At 43.6% G+C, this 18,990-nt stretch overlaps 2 protein-coding genes across 3 annotated transcripts; both read left to right on the forward strand.

Annotated features, from left to right (window-relative positions):
• The first annotated feature begins 1,471 nt into the window (after nt 1-1,471).
• On the forward strand, nt 1,472-7,246 carry th (tyrosine hydroxylase). Of its 2 annotated transcripts, XM_071514109.1 has the most exons (14): nt 1,493-1,600; nt 1,881-1,964; nt 2,099-2,302; nt 3,189-3,363; nt 3,510-3,598; nt 3,727-3,794; nt 3,936-3,986; nt 4,746-4,891; nt 5,320-5,455; nt 5,680-5,749; nt 5,840-5,896; nt 6,032-6,127; nt 6,240-6,373; nt 7,087-7,246. In XM_071514109.1, the coding sequence occupies exons 1-14, from the start codon at nt 1,493-1,495 to the stop codon at nt 7,244-7,246; spliced, it is 1,578 nt and encodes a 525-aa protein (XP_071370210.1). The 2 variants fall into 2 exon arrangements, with proteins under 2 accessions (XP_071370211.1, XP_071370210.1); XM_071514110.1 differs by lacking the exon at nt 1,881-1,964 and having other exon boundaries at nt 1,472-1,576.
• Nucleotides 7,247-9,905: 2,659 nt separating this feature from the next.
• Nucleotides 9,906-18,359, forward strand: igf2b (insulin-like growth factor 2b). Its single transcript, XM_071514108.1, has 4 exons — nt 9,906-10,086; nt 10,972-11,122; nt 12,954-13,135; nt 14,636-18,359. Exons 1-4 carry the CDS (start codon nt 10,012-10,014, stop codon nt 14,873-14,875), a joined length of 648 nt encoding a protein of 215 aa, XP_071370209.1. The 5' UTR covers nt 9,906-10,011; the 3' UTR covers nt 14,876-18,359.
• Nucleotides 18,360-18,990: the final 631 nt, after the last annotated feature.

Below are 18,990 nucleotides of genomic sequence, written 5' to 3' on the forward strand. Positions count from 1 at the left end.
CTGTCCTCCCCCAATAAAGCAAGGGCCTGCCACTGTCTGTGCCCCGGGCTACAGCAGTGCTCTTTAGCATTTTCAGGCTGTGTGTTCAGGCTGGGGGAAGAGTCACACTGCGGCCCCCTCTGCCTGCTCTGCACCGCTGTGAGCTCGCTGGCTGTGGCAGCATGTGGCCAAAGGTCCAGGCATAATCCCTTTACCTCTCCTCGCCTCTGGCCACTGTACATCACTTCACAATCATGTTAGCCACCGACGCCCTCAGCCATAAGCGCTGCAAATTCACTTGATGCTGTTGTTGCTGAGGTAAGAAACAGACAGAGCGGCCCGAACAGGAAAACAACCTGTAGTTCTCTTTTTTCCTCCTTTGTTGTTTTTTCTAAACTCAGAATCTAATTTGTGAGGAGCGGTGGAGATTGGATTGAGCTGATAAAGTGACTTAATTTTCCACAGTTGACTTTTCTCTGGTCTAACCTTTATGTAAAGCCCTGAGGTTGAGGCTTTCATGTACTGTCCAAACATGACTACAGTGTGCAGCCTGTCCTGTTGTCTGTCATCTGACTGGTGGCTACATACAGTACATACATTGTTGGAGAAAAAAGAAAAGAAAAGAAAAACTACATTCATATAAGTTGTATTAGACAGATATTAAGTAGTTTCAAGCACTGGTGCAGGAATTCATCCATTTAAATATATATTTTTTAAGTTTCTCCTGTATTAAATAACAAAATGATAATTAACTATTGGAAATAACAAAATGACAATTTCATTAATGCAATAAAACTACTTTTTTGCTATTATAAATGATAACATGTCATAAGATCAACACTATGCTTGTTAGAAGACTGTTGATAATGTGCCACCCATCTAGGAATACACTCTCACAAATCATTAAAAAAATATACACTGTGTAGTGTATGTATATCTAAATAGTGTGTGTATAAAAGTAGATAGATAAATTAAATTAAATAAACCCACTTAGTTTTAGTGTTTACATAGGCTGAAACAATTCCAGATATATGAAAAACTATACATATTGATGGGTTAATAATCATTACAAACTGATTCATATAGTTGTAAGTTGAGCCAGGAAACTACTCCAGTCCTCTGTATTGTCTGTCACTGCTTGCTTTACTCACACTTTCAAATTGGTCATTGTAAATATCGGAATATTGGAAATCAATAATTCCCCCTGATAATGTGGCACATTTGGCAACAACAGGAAACCATACGAAAATAGCCTTTTATACTGCCTCTAGCTTCGTTAAATAAGAATTAAGTCAAAGGGGGGCTGCGTACTGGATGCTGTGCGTTGTTTGATAAGCGGGATGGGAGGGCTTGACGTCAGGAATCACAAACAAATGACCCCCATAAATAAGAGAGGAAACCTGGCCGCCCGAAAAAAAAAAAGCTCTGCGCGCACAGCACAGCACAGCCCGAGAAATTACACCCTCACTTCATTCACACTTTGACAGACTTCTTCTGCACCAAAAAACTAAACATGCCCATTTCAAGCGGCTCTACGTCCTCGACAAAGAGCATCCGGAGGGCAGCATCCGAGCTGGAGCGGTCTGACTCTGTGACGGTAAGGAACATCAACTGCTTCACTGTCACATTACAAGTTTGTATTTTAGACTCTGTTGAGATAGAAGGGACAGTCTTAGATGATGAAAAGAGTTTTATATCCAAACTGTTTAGAGGACCATCAAAAGCTGTTGTATTGCGCGCGGAGAGCTTGGCGAGGTCACCATTACGCAGCGGCGGTGCCTGATGCGCATCAGATATTATAGATATAGGGAAACACAATTAGCTGTTAAAATACAACTTTAGTAAAAAAAAAAATGCATTGTGGCAACTAGATTTCTTACTGAGTCATAGTTATGCCGTAGGTTTACATAGACTGCCTTGCCGTTCTAATGCGCATTTGGAGATGTAAAGCGCTCCCGTCTGATATCCAAACGGATATCCAAAAGGTAAGCAAAACCCACAACTACTTTGGTCTTTTGTTGTGTCTGTGTGCTCTGTCTGCGAGCAAAATAAATGTGTTTACAGGAATAGCCTCGACACATGTGCAGGACTCAGGACTTTGGTTTCTCTTTTGGCATAGTCTCCAAGATTCATCGGAAGGCGGCAAAGCTTAATCGAGGACGCACGAAAGGAGAGGGAAGCCGCCGCTGCAGCGGCAGAGGCGGCGGAGGCCAGCGAACAGATAGTATTTGAGGAGGAGGATGGAAAAGCTCTTGTCAATCTCTTCTTCACTCTGAGGAACTCCAAGACACCTGCGCTGTCACGCTCGCTCAAAGTGTTCGAGGTATTACAAGACATCCGTACATGATTATATGGAGAGCAGAGTATTTTCAAAAATTATATTAATCTGTTAAACCATAACAGATTAATTGAGGAAAACTGGGTTTCGAAGATTAATATGTTTTAAAACGTATACAAATATATGTAAGATAGCTTCAGTGTTATGGGCACATAGAATTCAGTTCTGTATTGGCTTACAGACGTCAATGAAGTCCTCACCATAAATATCAGAGCCTGACTTCCACGGAATCAAGCCAATTTGGTTGAAGTTCAATAGTCTGTTTAGTCCGATATAATACAAAACGTGCAATGTGCCATAAGCTTTACTTACAATCAGGGTAACTGTAACAGGGATATTAGCAACAAAATTCTAAGGCTTTGGTATTATGCTTTGTTCAAATTAATCTTTTTACAGAGAAGATATTTCAATACCTGTAAAGTGAAATGGAGTGGCAATTAGTTTGGCATTGTGAAAATTGGAAGCAATGCAACTTGAGGCTGGTAACTGGAGAGAATGCAGATCAGATCCTGTGTTTGTGAACAAGCCTACCAGACACAATTGTCATAGACCTGCAGCTTGGTTTCTGTTCCCCTAAATATTTTTTAAAATGTATTTTCCTTTGTCATATGGCTAGCAAAGATGTGAGAGGCACAACATGCGTTTTCATGCATTTTACATTGTAGAGACAGAGAATTCTTTTCAATCTCAATATGGGGTTACTTGCAAAATTGTTTGTGAAGCCCTGCCTTCCAGCGTATATAAATTAGATACCACTACACACACACTTGTGCTCTACCCAGTTACATAATTCCATCTATCTCTCCTCATCAGCCCATGTTTGACTTCCCATACAATGCTTTATCAGTTTGGTGTGTTTATTGTGTTTCAGACATTTGAGGCTAAGATTCACCATTTGGAAACACGGCCGTGCAGGAAGTCCAAGGACAGCCAGGAGGGCCTGGAGTACTTTGTCCGCTGTGAGGTGCACCTGTCAGATGTCGGCACGCTCATCAGCTCCATCAAGAGGATCGCAGAGGATGTCAAAACCACCAAAGAAGTCAAATGTAAGGCCCTTTCACTGCTATTATTATAGAAATTCCTATGGCATGAAATCCTACTTTGAGATGTATTCTGTCTTTTGCAAAAGTTATCAGAAAAACATTGCTATTGAATTTTCCCATCATGTGTTATTTGTTCTTTTCTTGACCAGTTCATTGGTTCCCAAAGAAAATAATAGAGTTGGACAGATGTCATCATCTGGTCACGAAATTTGATCCAGATTTAGATCAAGACCATCCTGTGAGTAACTCCTTCATCAACTGCCTGTATGCTAAGATAGAAATTCTTATTGCATGGTTGTTAGGCTGTTGTGTCATGGCATAGACATGTGATCTTATCTCAGTGTTGGGCGTGTTTGTTTTGGACAGGGCTACTCAGACCCCGGCTACAGACAGAGGAGGAAGATGATTGGAGACATTGCCTTCAGATACAGACAGTGAGATATAATCCTTTGTCTTCAAACTGCACAGCCTTCCATTTGTAAAATAAGCATTAATCTACAATAAAAAGGGCAAAAAAGCGCAACATTGAATATTCCTGATATTGTTGTTGATATTCTGCTTCTGACTGTCCTCAGTGGGGAGTCGATTGCTAGAGTGGAGTACACAGAAGAGGAGATTGGCACATGGTAAGGGCTGCTTACATTTACCCTTCTGCTCATTATTTTAATCACTGTATGTTAGCTTTGAATTGCTACTCAGTCAAATCTTATGTGCATATGGAGACAATCAAGCAAAGAATCACAGCTCACGCTGAATACCAATCCTCACTTGTTTTTCATATGAGCACACTCTGTTTGAACCCCCTGCTGTGTCAATATCAACGTGTCCATTCACTCTCCAATGAGTCAGTTTCATAGCGTTGCTGCTGTACATGTCTGTGAGTCAGAGGGTTATGATTTGCCTTTCATGGTGATTTGGTAAATTAGTTACAGATGGAGGGTGCTATCAAAGCGTCTTGATAACGGCTTTAGATTGTCTGAGCGTTAAAAAATGTCACTGCGGGCTGAGAACAAAGGTTTGACAGGGATTGTTTACAAGTGAATGGATTTTCACTCACTCTTATCAAAAAGTAAGATTGTTTTGGCTTGGACAGTGTAAAGGTAGCAGCCAAAAAGCCATCACTGAAAGTCTATATATATAATGACACCATCAAGCACCTGTTACTAAAGCTGCCTTTCTGATCATTTGGAGATACAATCATAAAGCTGACACATTTGTACTTACAGAGAGATTTACACTGTTTGATCTTTATCACAACACTCTTTGTTTCCATACCTCAATCAGATTTTCCCACCTGTTGTCATTTGCTCACAAAGACCGTAAAACAGTTTGTTTGAAAAAAGTAAATCAGAATTATCAAGCAGTTATATGATCCTGATCCCTAGGAGGGAAGTGTACTCAACCCTGAGGGACCTGTACACCACCCATGCCTGCAGTGAACACCTTGAGGCCTTCCGCCTGCTGGAAAGGCATTGTGGGTACAGTCCAGACAACATCCCCCAATTGGAAGATGTGTCGCGCTTCCTCAAAGGTAAAGACGGGATAAGAAATGATGAAAGGAAATATTCAGAGGGTTTTTGGAAAAGTTTTGCTACCTGAAATTCATCAGGCAGTATTTGATTTATTGATTTATGAGCAAATGTCTTAAGATGACTCACTGTCATCTTGTTACATGACTAACTTCAGTACTAACCCATAATGTGCTAAACTTGCCAGCAGTCAATGTGGGAGAATGGGTGTCATTTAAAAAAAAAAAAAAAAATTGTGATTCTATCTCATTTTGGAATGAAACTCATTTTTCATATGTAAACTCCCAGTGAAGCAGATGGTGAGTCAGTAGATTACCCATCACCCCAGAGTTTTATTATCTGTCTCTCTCTCTCTCTCTCTCTCTCTCTCACCTCCCCCAACACACACACACACACACACACACTCACACACACACACACACACACACAGAGCGTACAGGGTTCCAGTTGCGTCCTGTAGCAGGTTTGCTCTCAGCCAGAGATTTCCTGGCCAGTCTGGCGTTCCGGGTGTTCCAGTGTACCCAGTACATCCGTCACTCCTCCTCTCCTATGCACTCCCCAGAGCCGTGAGTACACCTGCGACTACCTTCACTCCTTCCATCAAATCCCTCCCCACACCTTCTAAATCTCTGTGTCGTCTATTTCTCTGTCTATGACTTTGTGAAGCCATACCACTGTCCAAAGCTCCATAAGCCTCTCTCCAAACCAAAACACCCCTCTCTCTCTCTCTCTCTCTCTCTCTCTCTCTTTCTCTCTCTCTCTCTCTCTCTCTCTCCCTCCGTGTCTTCAGGGACTGTGTCCATGAACTTCTGGGCCATGTTCCCATGCTGGCAGACCGGACTTTTGCCCAGTTTTCACAGGTGAGAATGAGATCAGTCTTACAGACTTTACAAGTCATTTTGTGCTGTCCTATTTTGCTCTGGTAACAGTTAATCTAATATTCGTTGTAGAACATTGGTTTGGCTTCACTGGGGGCTTCAGAGGAAGATATCGAGAAACTGTCCACGGTAAGTATCGATTGGTCCAATTCCAAAAATACTTCTGTAAAATGGAAAATATACATAATTGATTGGATTTTCACACCTGTTTATCTGTCCTTTTCTCTACCACTCTCTCACTCTCTCTCTTTCTTTTTTTGTCAGCTGTACTGGTTCACCGTGGAGTTTGGCTTATGTAAACAGAACGGGGAGGTGAAAGCTTACGGAGCTGGACTGCTCTCTTCATATGGGGAGCTTGTGGTGCGTACCAGCACGTTTTCTCTCTTCTCCGCCTACTGTGCTTTTCTCCTCCTGTATAACAAAATGCAACATGCTGGAAGCCTGACCCTCCATCTTTTTTCCACCGGTCCAGCACTCACTGTCAGACGAACCGGAGAGGAGAGAGTTTGACCCAGAGGCCGCGGCAGTGCAGCCCTATCAAGACCAGACGTACCAGCCTGTCTACTTTGTTTCGGAGAGCTTTCCAGACGCCAAGGAGAAACTCAGGTACCGTGCCACACACATGTCTGTTTGCGCTCACACACACGCACGAGTACACAAAAACATACACACAAACACACAGAGGGAAGGAGACAGAGAGAGAGAGAGGTTATGTAAGGACAAGGTCAGAGAACAGCCAGCCAACGCCTGAGGCCACAAACTTTTGTAGGTCAGCCATAGCAGCCAGAAGACAGCTGTTACCAATGTATTCTTTCTTACCAAGGCAAAACGCTGTAGTTTTACTTGGCGACCAGATCAAATGTTGCCCTGCAAAACAAGTAGCTTTACTGAGTGTTTTGACAGTATTTGGTCTCTAGTAGGATACTGCACATGACATCTCTCCCATATTGGATGAGACAATATCGCCGTGGGAATGTTTGCAAAGACATAGTAAATATGAAATAGAGCACACTATGAATATCATTATATAGGAGTGCTGATGGAAACAGGAAATTTCAGTGTCCATGAAGTACGGAGTATGCATATATAGCAGACCAACTTCCAACTGGTGTCTCCAGCATGGGAAACCAAACATCTACTACTCAGGTAAAGGGGAATTTCCCCTGGCCAAGTGAAATATTTGGGTTTACAAAGTCTCAGACGGGGCAAGCTCAGGACATACATTCAAGAAAAGGTCAACCACTGACCTACTTGTAGTAGTTTTTTCATACCTGTTCACACTACACATACCCTACACTTTACCCACTGCTCCCTGGCAGGTCGTATGTGTCCGGCATCAAGCGGCCCTTCTCTGTGAGGTTTGACCCGTACACCAGCAGTGTGGAGGTGCTGGACAACCCCCTGAAGATCCAAGGAGGCCTGGAGTCTGTGAAGGACGATCTGAAGATGCTGACAGACGCCCTCAGTGTTTTGTCATGATGATGATGATGATGCCCCCCCGCCCCCCTTTGTCTGTGACCATCCCGCTGCTCTGTGCCGCTCTGCTCCGTGACGTCTGACATGTGACGAGACCCATGTGTTCAAGTTCCTGTGCCGTACCTCCAGTATGCTTCTAGTTATTATGAGTTGTTGCTTGAAATGGCTTGGCTGGTTGACCATTAAAACCTCAACGCACAGTGCAGGCAACTTTTCCAAAGATGTGTAACGCCTCACTGGGTGTGGATTAATTTGAACCGGTGATGTCAGTTTCGTAATGTGAAGAAATGATGGGGTTGTACCCATTGGGCCATTCATGCTTTTAAAGCCAAACTCTGTTGTGTCAAAATCTGAACCAAATCAAAGGGAATTGTGATAATGAATGTATTAAAAGAAGACTAAATGGTATTATGGTATTATTATTTTAAAATCAAATAAATGTAATGTTATAATGGAGAATAAAATGTATATTTTAATCATATAATACAAATTATTTTATTTAAAAAAAAAGAAATCTACTCCTTGTGTGTAAAAGAGTTTATTTATTTTCCAAATATGTGAATCTGGTATTTGGGTATTACCTCTTATTTGCTGTTCAGGATTTATGCAATTTTCGTCTTGCAATGTAAATGCATAATAAAAAGAATATATAAAAAAAAGCATACTTTCCATGTAATGAACTGTTGATTGTAGTGCTTCAGTAAAAAGAATCTACCAAATAATAAATAATAACAAATTAGCATAAACTTTTGCTGTCATGTTTTAATAATCTATCAAGGCCTGTCTGCTACAGTTAATCTCTGCAAACACAACTGCTGTGAATAAATATACATTGATTGTTTATTCTAAGCTTATCTATTCATCTCATGTCTTATCAGTCAAGACATGTTAACACAAATTAAATTAAATTAAATTATAATTGACCACACGATATATTTTAAAGGATCATTATAATAATCCTGGCTTTATAATGATCATGCATCTGTCTGCCACAAGAGGGCGCAGTCCAGTAAAATGTGCTGTTCTCATCTTCAAATCACAGCAGATTCCTACTGAGCCCATTAAAGGAGTAAATCTTCTTAATGCTCTCCTTCTGCCTCCAACCACAATGGGCTATTTTGCAACGTTATGAGATGTAAAACTAAACAAGCTAATAAGGATTTGAATGACAAAAATAAACTTCTGGGCAAGAGGATGGAAGAAAGCTTAAGAAATAGAGACACTGAAAACAGGTAGCCTTACTTGCCAGCATCAAAAAATAGTATACAGTGCAATATGACAACCAACAAAATGAAAAATGAAGGGTACAGACACTCTGTTTTACTCTCTCATTCACCAAATGGATCTACTGTATTTTTCTTGGACAATTAGGAACAGTGTGTAATTGTGTGCATGTTAAATCAAATGTTTGTCAGAGGCGGTTTGCTTTGAAGTACAGTCCAGACCTATAGCTCCTGCTGGCCTCCATACTGGTAAGAGGTGTGTTGGCTCTTGATTGAGATACAAGTGTCGGTGTGCCACCCTGAGGGCCAAGCCTGGGCTCCTGACCAACAGTCCTGTGCATTGTTCTCCAACCTGCTGAGAGCCCCAGACAAACAAACGGAGCTTCTGCAGAGGGCCACTAGGTGTCAGCCTGAAGACACGCACCTTTTGCAGAAGCCATACTCCTACAAGGGAACCCTCATACAAGGTTACAATATTCAAAAAAAAAAAAAAGTGAATGTGCTTGCCTATATGTAAAATCAGATTTTCCAGCTCATTTTCTGCCACTCTATAGTCTATTGCGAAATTGATGCTCAGGCTACATCTGCACAAAGACAGAGTGAGTCCATGTGTGATCCACAGTGTATGAATGATGTATTAACGGCTATAATCATTTTCTAAGTGTGAACAACCAAGTGCCATCTGTCAATATTGATGCTCCTGTTCTCACTGCATGCACGCCTGTTCCTCATCCACTCATCCATCCATCCCTCTCTCCTCTCCCCCTTTCTCTTCATCATATGATGTTGCTCCCATGATGACCTCACGTTTTGAGACCATCCATGTCTGTACCTTGGTCACTGAGTACCACAGTCCATCTATTAATGTCGCTATCTGCTCATCCTCCGGGGCAGAATGAGTTGGCTCATCCCAGGTGTATATTCCCTTCAGCTATACCCTTAGTTTCAGACCAACACCGGCCCATCATAAGTGATGGGAACATCTTCAAGCTTCAGTGTCACAAACTCAGCAGCATTTGAACCCAGTGACTACATGCCCCAAATTCCGGAGACCTTGGCCAGATTCGTTCCACACTAAATGTTAACCTTAATTACAGGAGGGCGGAGACATTGACATTTTGTCTTGGGGTCTGAGGAATTACTTCCATTCCTGTTCAGTCTGTGTCCCGTGTGTAAACATTGTGATTGTAGGTTACAGTGCGTAAACGTGGAAAATGCCCGTGGAATTGTTCCATATTTTGTGACTCTCACTCTCTCCCTCTCTCTCTTCGCTTTTTCTCCCTTTACGCACTTTTCCATAAAACGTCGCTGGACCATTTTTATTTTTTTTTGTACCATCGGGGAGAGGAGGAGCAAGGGGTGGGGTAGGGGGGCAAGGGGCGTGTTTTGGTATATAATACTTCTCCCTGAGAACTTTTGCCTGTCGCCTGGTCTTTGGGACAGCTTCTCACACATCATCTCTATAGCCTCACCAACTGGGAAACTAACTCACCTGCAATCTCTCCAACCAAATAACCCCCAACGTTTTGACTACTGCCATCTGACATGGAGACCCAGCAAAGACACGGACACCACTCACTTTGCCACACCTGCCGAAGAACGGAAAACAGCAGAATGAAGGTAACCAACGGGGACAAATAGTTTTATACTCTCCGGTTGTGCGGTGCGGGCATTAAAAGGCGTACTGCCGGCGTATAGCAATCTTTCCTTGGCGCTGTAAGTGAAGTAGCCGCTTCGGGCTGGGCAGATGTGTTGCTTGCATCCCTTTTTTGTGCAATTTGAGCAGCTGGACATATTTTATTTGCATGCAGCAGAATACGCATAGATAACGTGGAGTGCGCCTAAAGCTTTGCGCCATGTGTGCAACAGGTTACTTGTTAGGAGAGAGTAAATAGAGTTCAGGGGCATTTTTATTCTTCTCTCGTCTTAGTTGTGCGCCGTTCGCTGGACTCGGAGCAAACAGCTGGGCGGAAGATAGGGGGCGGTATGTCTGCGGTCAGAGAGCTCAGCTCAGGGTGAGCAAGGGGGAAATATATGCTGAGTCTGGCTTTTGAGATAGTTGACTATTGAGCAGCCGGTCTTGCAACTTGTTGAGAGTTGTGTAAGAGTGACAGCCAGAGATACTGTCTCTTTTTCCCCCAGAATAAGCAATTCTTCCAGGTGCAAAACAGTGACAAGGGTTGATAATAACCGTGGAGGAAAACTGAGAATTTGGCCTCACAGTTCTCACGCAATAGTCTTTTTGAGTTGGCAGGTCAATACATGAGAGAATAGCATATGTTACTGGACATAGTACATCTTGTACAGGCTTGCATAAGCATGCATAAAGAATGGCTCCCCATATAACACACTGACAGGCAAACTACATCTGACTTTACAGCTGTGAATTGAGAAATACGTTACAGTTTTTCTTCCTGAAGGGGTTTCTTGCTGAAATGTGAGGTTACATTCGCTGGACCGATGCATTATTCTGCGGTGTGTGTAATGTTGCTGTTCTCCCTGCAGGTCAAGAAGATGTCTTCGTCCAGTCGTGCGCTGCTGTTTGCACTGGCCCTGACGCTCTACGTTGTTGAAATGGCCTCGGCAGAGACGCTGTGTGGGGGAGAGCTGGTGGATGCGCTGCAGTTTGTCTGTGAAGACAGAGGCTTCTATTTCAGTAGGTTCCAAGTCATTCACTTGTTTTTTTGTTTCTCTTCTTTTTATCCAGTATGATTTGTCAAAAAATGATTTGCATTTTATTTTCAACTAGTGTTCGAGTCTGCTTGGTCTCTCTGCGCGCTTTCATGCGCACACATCTGTTTGGATAGCTGAGACTATCTCTCACTCTGTGGTTGTGTGGTATGCGTGTTTGGTATTTTTGCTCTGTTCCACGCACTCGCTCACTCTCTCCCTCACACACACACACACACGCACACACACACACACACACACACACACACACACACACACACTCAGAAAGAGAGCGAGAGAGCGATTATAGCCAGCTGTGCGCCTATGTGTCTCAAGTCCTCGTCCTGGCTGCTGTGCTGAGTGGGCGCATTCTGCCTCTACGGCCCATACCTCTGATTGCATATGAAAGGGCGGCGAGCTGTGAAGGCACACACGTCTCAATGCGACACAATAGACCGCTTGTTTACCAGTGCATTCCGCGGGGAAAAGTAATAGCACCCCAAGAGGCAAACCAGTCACCTCAGCACCAATGTTCCCAGGCCAGGCGACCACAGTGGTGATTCGGGGGGGGGGGGGGGGGGTTGATGTCAGGTTAAGTCTTTTGACAGAGGCAAGATCATTAACATCAATGATCATCATTGGTCCCATTGTGGTAATTATGGAAATAGTTGTAATCATGTAATATCCTTAGGTGAATGCATTGGTGGTTACTGTTAATCCTCAAATGGATAATGGATGGCTTTTGCTTTACTAAACAGTGTTTGCACAGGTTGCAGTGTTTGTGACTGACTGACACACACCTTAACCTTCCTCAGTGACCAGTCACAACCTATAGCTTTTTCTTTTAATTTTTATATATATATATTTTTTTAATATTAGCTATGTCCCACCCACTGCCTTTGACTGACAGACAGCTTCTTTGTGCGCTGCTTGACACAGAAGCGTCCCTCCAATCAGAAAGATCATTATCCAATTCGGGCCGACATAGATGTGCTCCCCCCTCCTCCTCCTCCTCCTCCCCCTGGTTCACCCTCTCTTTCTCTCTCATGTTCCTCTTCCTGCAATCAAATCTGGCCTTCCCCTCTCATGAGATTTCTCCAACATTGTGTGGGGTGCAGGACTTCAAACAAGGCCTTTATTGATCGTGGATAGTGTGTTCCCCTGTGCAACATCCTCCTAACCCTCCACCCCCTCGCCTTATTCTCCTATACCGCTTTCTCTCTCGTCTCGCTCTCCTCCTTTTTTTTTTGTTTTGCATTCTTTTCCTCTGTTTTGACCCTCACACACCCTCTCTCTCTCCTTGGATCTTTTTTCCTCCTCTTTCTCTCTCTACCTCATTATCTCTGCTGCCCCTCCCCCCCCCCCTCTCTCTCTCTCTCGCTCTCTCTCCCCTCATCCTCTTTATTTCTGCTGACTTGGCAAAGGACAAGGTCACAGAAGAGTGTCCATTTTATGTATTTACTCGCCCCAAAGGTCTGTCTCAGAGCTTTAGCTGTCCCTGTCATCACCCTCTTTTTCTTGCTGGACAGGGTGTTTACTTGTGTATTCCCTCATTAAAGGACTTCCAGATAGCCCTAATCAGATTATCCTCTACAAACAAAAAGATTTGTTGCAGTTGGCCATAGATTTCCTTTTATCCTCTTTGTTTAATGGACTGCTACGACTGTCAAAGTAATCCCGCAAAAACAACCTAGATGCATTATCGCTGGCAGTGTTGTGTTATCTGTATTAGTTCGCGTATACCAGTCAGACAGTTACCCTTAGGCCTTGTTTGCCCTCTCCTCATGGCCTCCATCCCTCCCTGTGTCTCTCCTCAGGTAGGCCAACCAGCAGGACTAACAATCGGCGCTCCCAGAACCGTGGGATCGTGGAGGAGTGTTGTTTCCGTAGCTGTGACCTCAACCTGCTGGAGCAGTACTGCGCCAAACCCGCCAAGTCCGAAAGGGACGTGTCGGCCACCTCTCTACAGGTCATACCCGTGATGCCTGCACTAAAACAGGTACGTCTCAACAACAACACGCCAGTATGGGAACCCATGCCAGTCCCCGGCTCTATCTGTCCTCCCATCTCCCCTGTGCTTCGCCCCTATGCCCCTGTCGCTGAGCGCAGACTGAAACCCGTGCGAGGACAGGTTTATCTTGTTAAATGGTCAACGGTAAGCAGTTACCTTCCATGCAAAGTGCTGACCGTCGTGGAAAACATCAAGGCAATCGCAGCAGAATATGTTCAGGAAACGTTAGTGCAGAGGCAGGGTCACACTCACAGACTTGAATGTGTGTGTATGTGTGTGCATTTGAATGTGCACATGTGCCTGAGTTTGTGTATTTGTGTGTGTGTGAGTCTGTGAGAATGTGGAGACTGCTGGTCCGTAACAAAACAGTGTGTTCTGAGTGTGTGATTATTAGTCATGGAACACTAAGCACTCCGAAACTGGAATGCATTTTGAGCTGCGTGGTCAGAAACACCTGAGCTGGCCGTCGGAGACTCTTTGAAATATGTCACAAACATGGAGGAAATCGTCAAAGCGTTTAAAGTCTTTTTCCTCGGAGTCACAAGACTCGGCTAGTGGCCGCGTTCCAAAACCTCTTAAAAAGATCCTTCCCCATTATCCCTTCATCTTTCCCTTACATTAAACCAGAAAGATGCTCTTTTAACCAGTTGAATAATCAATTTCAGTGGCATGAAATTTCTAGTGACGCAAACAAAACAAGAAAAACACACATAAAACGTTGCAAATGTCATCAGCAAAGAAATGGATCCTCTGTCTCGTATGCGGAAAAGAGCCTGCTGGGGAATTAGTTGGGACATGTCCCCAGTTGGTCCGGGCAGGGAGAGTTGATGGGTACAGCCTGCTCCGAGGGCCAGCTGTTCCTAGGCTATTGAGCAGGCCTGGAGTGAATGAAGGGGGATAAACACTCTTCAAGTGGCAGGACCAAAACAAGCCATTCAGACAGAGCACTGGCTACTCACGCATAAATTCTAGCTCTAGCCGCTACCACTCCCACTTGCTTCTTCTCGCTCCCCGGTGCTGTCGCAGCACAGAGTTTGTTGTGTAAAAAAAAAAAGTGGTTTTAAAACGAGAACGTGTTTGTGCATCGCTCCGCTCAGTCTGTTGGGGGTGAGTCGGTTTAGTGGATCGTCAGGGCGAACAATGACTTGTTCCTCATATGTATATGAGGGGAGTGACCGCCCTTCCTTTTGACAGTATGTTAAAGAGGCTGAACTAAGCACTTGTTGACAGCTTCTTTCAGTCGAGGAAATCAAAACAAGGACAAGTCGGAGGCAAGCCGAGTCTGTTATGACGCTCGGCGGTTTAAGAATGACATTTGATTTCCATTCCGCTGACCCAACAATGACCAAATGTTTTCTCAAAATAAACAAGGCTTTCCTCTGTTGTAATAACCACTAGCACAGTATCTTATCAACCCTAATGAACTGACTCCTTATTTTCCCTTTTTTTCTCCCCCCCCCCCCCCCCCCCCCTTGCAACCGATAATAGGAAGTCCCAAGGAAGCAGCATGTGACCGTGAAGTATTCCAAATACGAGGTGTGGCAGAGGAAGGCGGCCCAGCGGCTCCGGAGGGGCGTCCCCGCCATCCTGAAGGCCAGAAAGTACCGGAGGCAGGCCGAGAAAATCAAGGCCCAGGAGCAGGCGGACTTCCACAGGCCCCTGATCAGCCTGCCCAGCAAGCTGCCTCCCGTCCTGCTCCCCACGGACAACTATGTCATCCACAAATGAGCCCGCCGCCAGCCCTTTGCACAGACAAGAGTTTGGAGGGAGAAAAAAAAAGACTAGGGGATTATAGCTTTGTCTCTGACGTCATTTCTGTGGCAGTCCTCTTTGACCTCCCCTGCCCTGTCCAAGCCCACCAATCCCTCCCCCTGCTCTCATCTACTACTTCTTGACCCCCTGCCCCTCTCTAATGCCCCCCCCCGAACCCCCCCACCCCCACCACCACCACCACCCTCCGGCACACAAACATGCCTTCACATTCTTCCTGTCCCAACTCTTTCGCTCCCTCTCTCTTTCATTCACTGACACAAAAGGCACAAACACAAATGATGAACAAAAAGTTAACAATTCGGCTGAATGCAATTCAGGTGGATCCTTAAGTAAAAGAGAAAAGGAAAGGGAGAAAAGAAGATGAAAGAGATCTATGGCCTGCAAGTGTCAAGAGGACACCCAGCGGAATGTTTTTTGTCCTTGTGGAAGACAACAGAAAGTGAAGAGCAGCTTGCATGAAAGAATCCATTCCACAACACTTTCCTGAGGCAAAAAGAAAATCTCTGTTAGTTCTTTTTCTTATTAGTTTGCACCTCTAACTATAAAGGGACTTCCACACTGTAAGGAATTATTTTGTAAAATTAGATTCCTGTTCCAGCACCTTTTAATCACAAACAAAAAGCAGAAAAGAGTCTGCAAAATTGCACATTGCCACGGATTACGTCAAAGTAAAGAAAAAAAAGGCACTATTTTTTTATGAACAATGAACGTGTAGCTTAAAAAAATGTCATGGTGCTAGCTTTGGGAATGGACTCAAAGAAAAGCACGTTTTTTTTTTTCTTTGAATGAATATTAAAACTTTCCGTTTTAAGGAAAGTGTGACTTAAAAAAAAAAGGAAAATAAAGGATATGGGGGAGCTCCTGGCAGTGGCAATGAAAAGGGGGAAGTGTCACTGAGAGAAGATGTGGGCTGTGTTAGCATGTAGGCTAACAGCGAGTGCTAGCGGCTGCTCATCACTAGCTTGCCTGCGTCAAGCGGCAAGGGGGGACCTGAGACCCACAGTCCCCGCTCCTCCCGTCCCTCTGAGGCCGCCGGAGACGGGGAGCGATGCGGGGACACAAACGGGACACCATGGACCGCCTGGATTGGGACAGTACTACAGTTCTGGGACAGTACTTCCTGTTTGCCGTGGGTTTGCAGACTGCTCCGACAGGAAGAAACATGGCATGGACACAGAGCGAGTGGGATAACGATGATTCTATTTTATTTTGTCTTTTTTTTTCTGTTTTCTTTTCATATCAATGTTTCAATGAAAAAAAAAAAAGGAAAAACCCCGTCAGTTTCTGGTACCGTGACATTCCTGTTTTGCAAGTTAGGCATTTTTTTTGTTTCCATGGTTATTGTTATAATGTTATTTTACAGTTCTAAAGAAAGGCACAAAATTCAATTCAAAGGGAAAAAACAGCAATAATGTCAACTAACATTTTATTTTTATTGTATATCAGTAGTATTCACATGCTTTTGCCTGAAAACAAATACTTGAATATATATATATAAATATATATATATAAAAATATAGATATATAATTAGTTTCCAGGGACGTCGTGTTATTTTCCTTTAGTCTGAGCTGTATCTTGCGTAATGAGCCGCCAAGCTTTTTTGTTTGTTTGTTGAAATACAAATAAGGGCACTGTATAAAGGCATTATTTATTTTGTTATAAAAATATATTTGAAAAATTGGTCCAAATAATATACGTAGCACTGATGCTCAACTGACGGATTTATTTTGTATGATCTCTTTTTTCCAATTGGAGTTGTAATGCTTTTTTGTAGATGCTTTGTACCAAAAATATTTCCTTTTTTTTTTTTTTTTTTTTTTCGTTTGCCATAGTTACTTTAAATTAATATTTTAACAGCAGCATAGCCTGGATTGCTTAGGCATGTTATGTCACAGAAATAGGCACATACTCTGAATACGCTGGTCTGCATGGAGGTTCAGAAGCCTGGCAAGGTTTTCTGTTAAAAGGAAAGCATCCATGAGTGACTTTTTGATATTGGAAAATAACTGTTCAACATTGATTGTACTCAACCCACTATGTTTTGAAGCCACTTTAGTATTGATGGCGGGGGAATGATCAGTCCTTCATTAAATCATGTCTTTGTAATTGTGCATGGTGTCCTATGATCTTCTAAGGAGCCTTTTTTTGTTAATGTGCCAGTGCCATTGATTTTTGTAGTGTGTTGGTTGGGTCATGTGGCCATAAATATCCGGTCAGTTGTAGATTCAGGGTAGCTTCCATGTGACTTAAATCTGTCGTTGTGTGGGTGCCCTAACTGGAGGTGATGATGTCACTATGACGCCAGTAGCCGTCAAAGGTCACCAAAAGGTCACTGTCCATCATAGAGAGCATGTCATTGCTCAACTCCTCAGTCCTCCCCTTTCTCTCTCTCTCTCTCTCTCTGTCCCTCTCTCTCTCTCTCTCTTTCTCTCTCTCTCTTTCTCTCTCTCACTCTTGCAACCCACGTTTGTCCTCTCTCTCTCTCAGACCCTGCGTTTATACAAGACAATGCCCCAGATCTTATACATACAGTATCTATCTGCATTTGTATGCAAGGGGGGACTTGTGAGACTCCCGGTCGCCCCTCTGCAATTTTCCAATCGTCCATCCATTATGTATTTGATGAAGGGCTACCACGCTGAACCATTTGCGAAGCAGTCAAAACACTCAGGAAAATATCTGTGCTCTCTGAGGGAGATGTGGAGTAGTCGCTGAGTGTGAGGGATCGTCCTGTAGCGGGAGGGCGGCTGAGGTTGTTACCCGTCACCTGGCCACAATGACACAGCTCTCTGTGGGACAAACCACTGAAGCCTGTGTCAGAAACAAGGTCATTGTGTGCCACATTGTAGTTTCCTCTGTTGTGTCACGCTTCACCCCATGAAATGGAGACTTAATGGATACTCACCGTGCTGCGGTGAAGAGTCGAGCCGATACTTTATACCTTCTGTCCTCTCCCCTCAACCGTCAGAGGGATCTCAATTAGCAAGCCTACGTCCTGTCTCTGATTATATTCCACTTCAGTTGTGCAACAAAGCAGTGCAATTATTATTATTATTATTATTATTATTATTATTATTATTATTATTATTACCTGAGATTCCCCCTGATGGAAAACCTGTTTCCAGACAGTGACAATACAAGTTTATATTTTCTATTTTATTCTATGTTTTCCTGCTAGGACTGCATTCATTCACTATTGTAATGTTCAAACAGGCTACTCTAGTGTTCTTTTGAATGGCGTGAAAGACAACCACTTCTTTTCGCTGAATATGAAGGGATATCTTGCCGAGCAATGGCGACTTTTTCTATGTCAGTAGCTCACTCAGCCTGTGTGTATTTTATTGATTTAACCTCTGCACGCTAGAACGTCCGAAATGCACAATTCATGTACTTTCATTTTTAATATCAATAAAAAAAAACATTTTATCAAACATACAATGCCTTAAAGATTCATTTTACCGCTCTTTTCACGGGTGTACCCGCCTGCCTGTATATGCGGAGGCCGCATGTGTGTTTACGCTTTTTCCGAGTGTGAGTGAATGTGAGAATAAAATGAGGAAAAGTGTGGAGCTTAGGGGCCATTTTTGAAAATCTTTTTATATCATTTAAACCTTATGTGCCGTGTAAATGATTTAGTGCATCTCCCGGCCTCACAAAGAATCTCCCAGCTGCTTTTAGCACCCTCTCTCTTGCTCTCACCCACCCTCCCCTCTTTCTCTCTCTGTCTCTTTCTCTCTTTCTCTCTCTCTCTCTCTCTCTCGCTCTCTCTCTCTCTACCCGCCTGCCTGCCTGTTCGTCTGTCTCTCTCTCTGTCTTTTTCTCTCTTTCTGTCTCTCTCTCTGTCTCTCTCTCTCTTTCTGTCTCTCTCTCTCTCTACCCGCCTGCCTGCCTGCCTGTCTGTCTGTTCGTCTCTTCTCTCTCTGTCTCTCTCTCTCTCTCTTTCTCTGTGATGGGCAAAGTGTGCCAACGTGCAAATCAGCACTCACAAAGTGGCAAAGTGGTCGCCGACACAACATTAACTCCTCAGTCCTCCCACTCAGCATGACCAAGTCTCACTGCCTCTCACACA

This window comes from Centroberyx affinis, unplaced genomic scaffold (genome assembly GCF_046629955.1).
Source record: "Centroberyx affinis isolate AG114_WGS23_722 - 3 ecotype Tasmania unplaced genomic scaffold, CSIRO-AGI_Caff_v1 ptg007973l_1, whole genome shotgun sequence".
Classification (NCBI taxonomy): Eukaryota; Metazoa; Chordata; class Actinopteri; order Beryciformes; family Berycidae; genus Centroberyx; species Centroberyx affinis.

Excerpts from the sequence above, each read along its gene's own strand:
- th (XM_071514109.1), top strand. The coding sequence starts at position 1,493 with ATGCCCATTTCAAGCGGCTCTACGTCCTCGACAAAGAGCATCCGGAGG. Across the intron at positions 3,987-4,745 it reads GAAGAGGAGATTGGCACATG|GAGGGAAGTGTACTCAACCC; the intron begins GTAAGGGCTGCT and ends CCTGATCCCTAG. Across the intron at positions 5,456-5,679 it reads CCTATGCACTCCCCAGAGCC|GGACTGTGTCCATGAACTTC; the intron begins GTGAGTACACCT and ends CCGTGTCTTCAG.
- igf2b (XM_071514108.1), top strand. The coding sequence starts at position 10,012 with ATGGAGACCCAGCAAAGACACGGACACCACTCACTTTGCCACACCTGC. Across the intron at positions 11,123-12,953 it reads AGACAGAGGCTTCTATTTCA|GTAGGCCAACCAGCAGGACT; the intron begins GTAGGTTCCAAG and ends GTCTCTCCTCAG. Across the intron at positions 13,136-14,635 it reads TGATGCCTGCACTAAAACAG|GAAGTCCCAAGGAAGCAGCA; the intron begins GTACGTCTCAAC and ends AACCGATAATAG.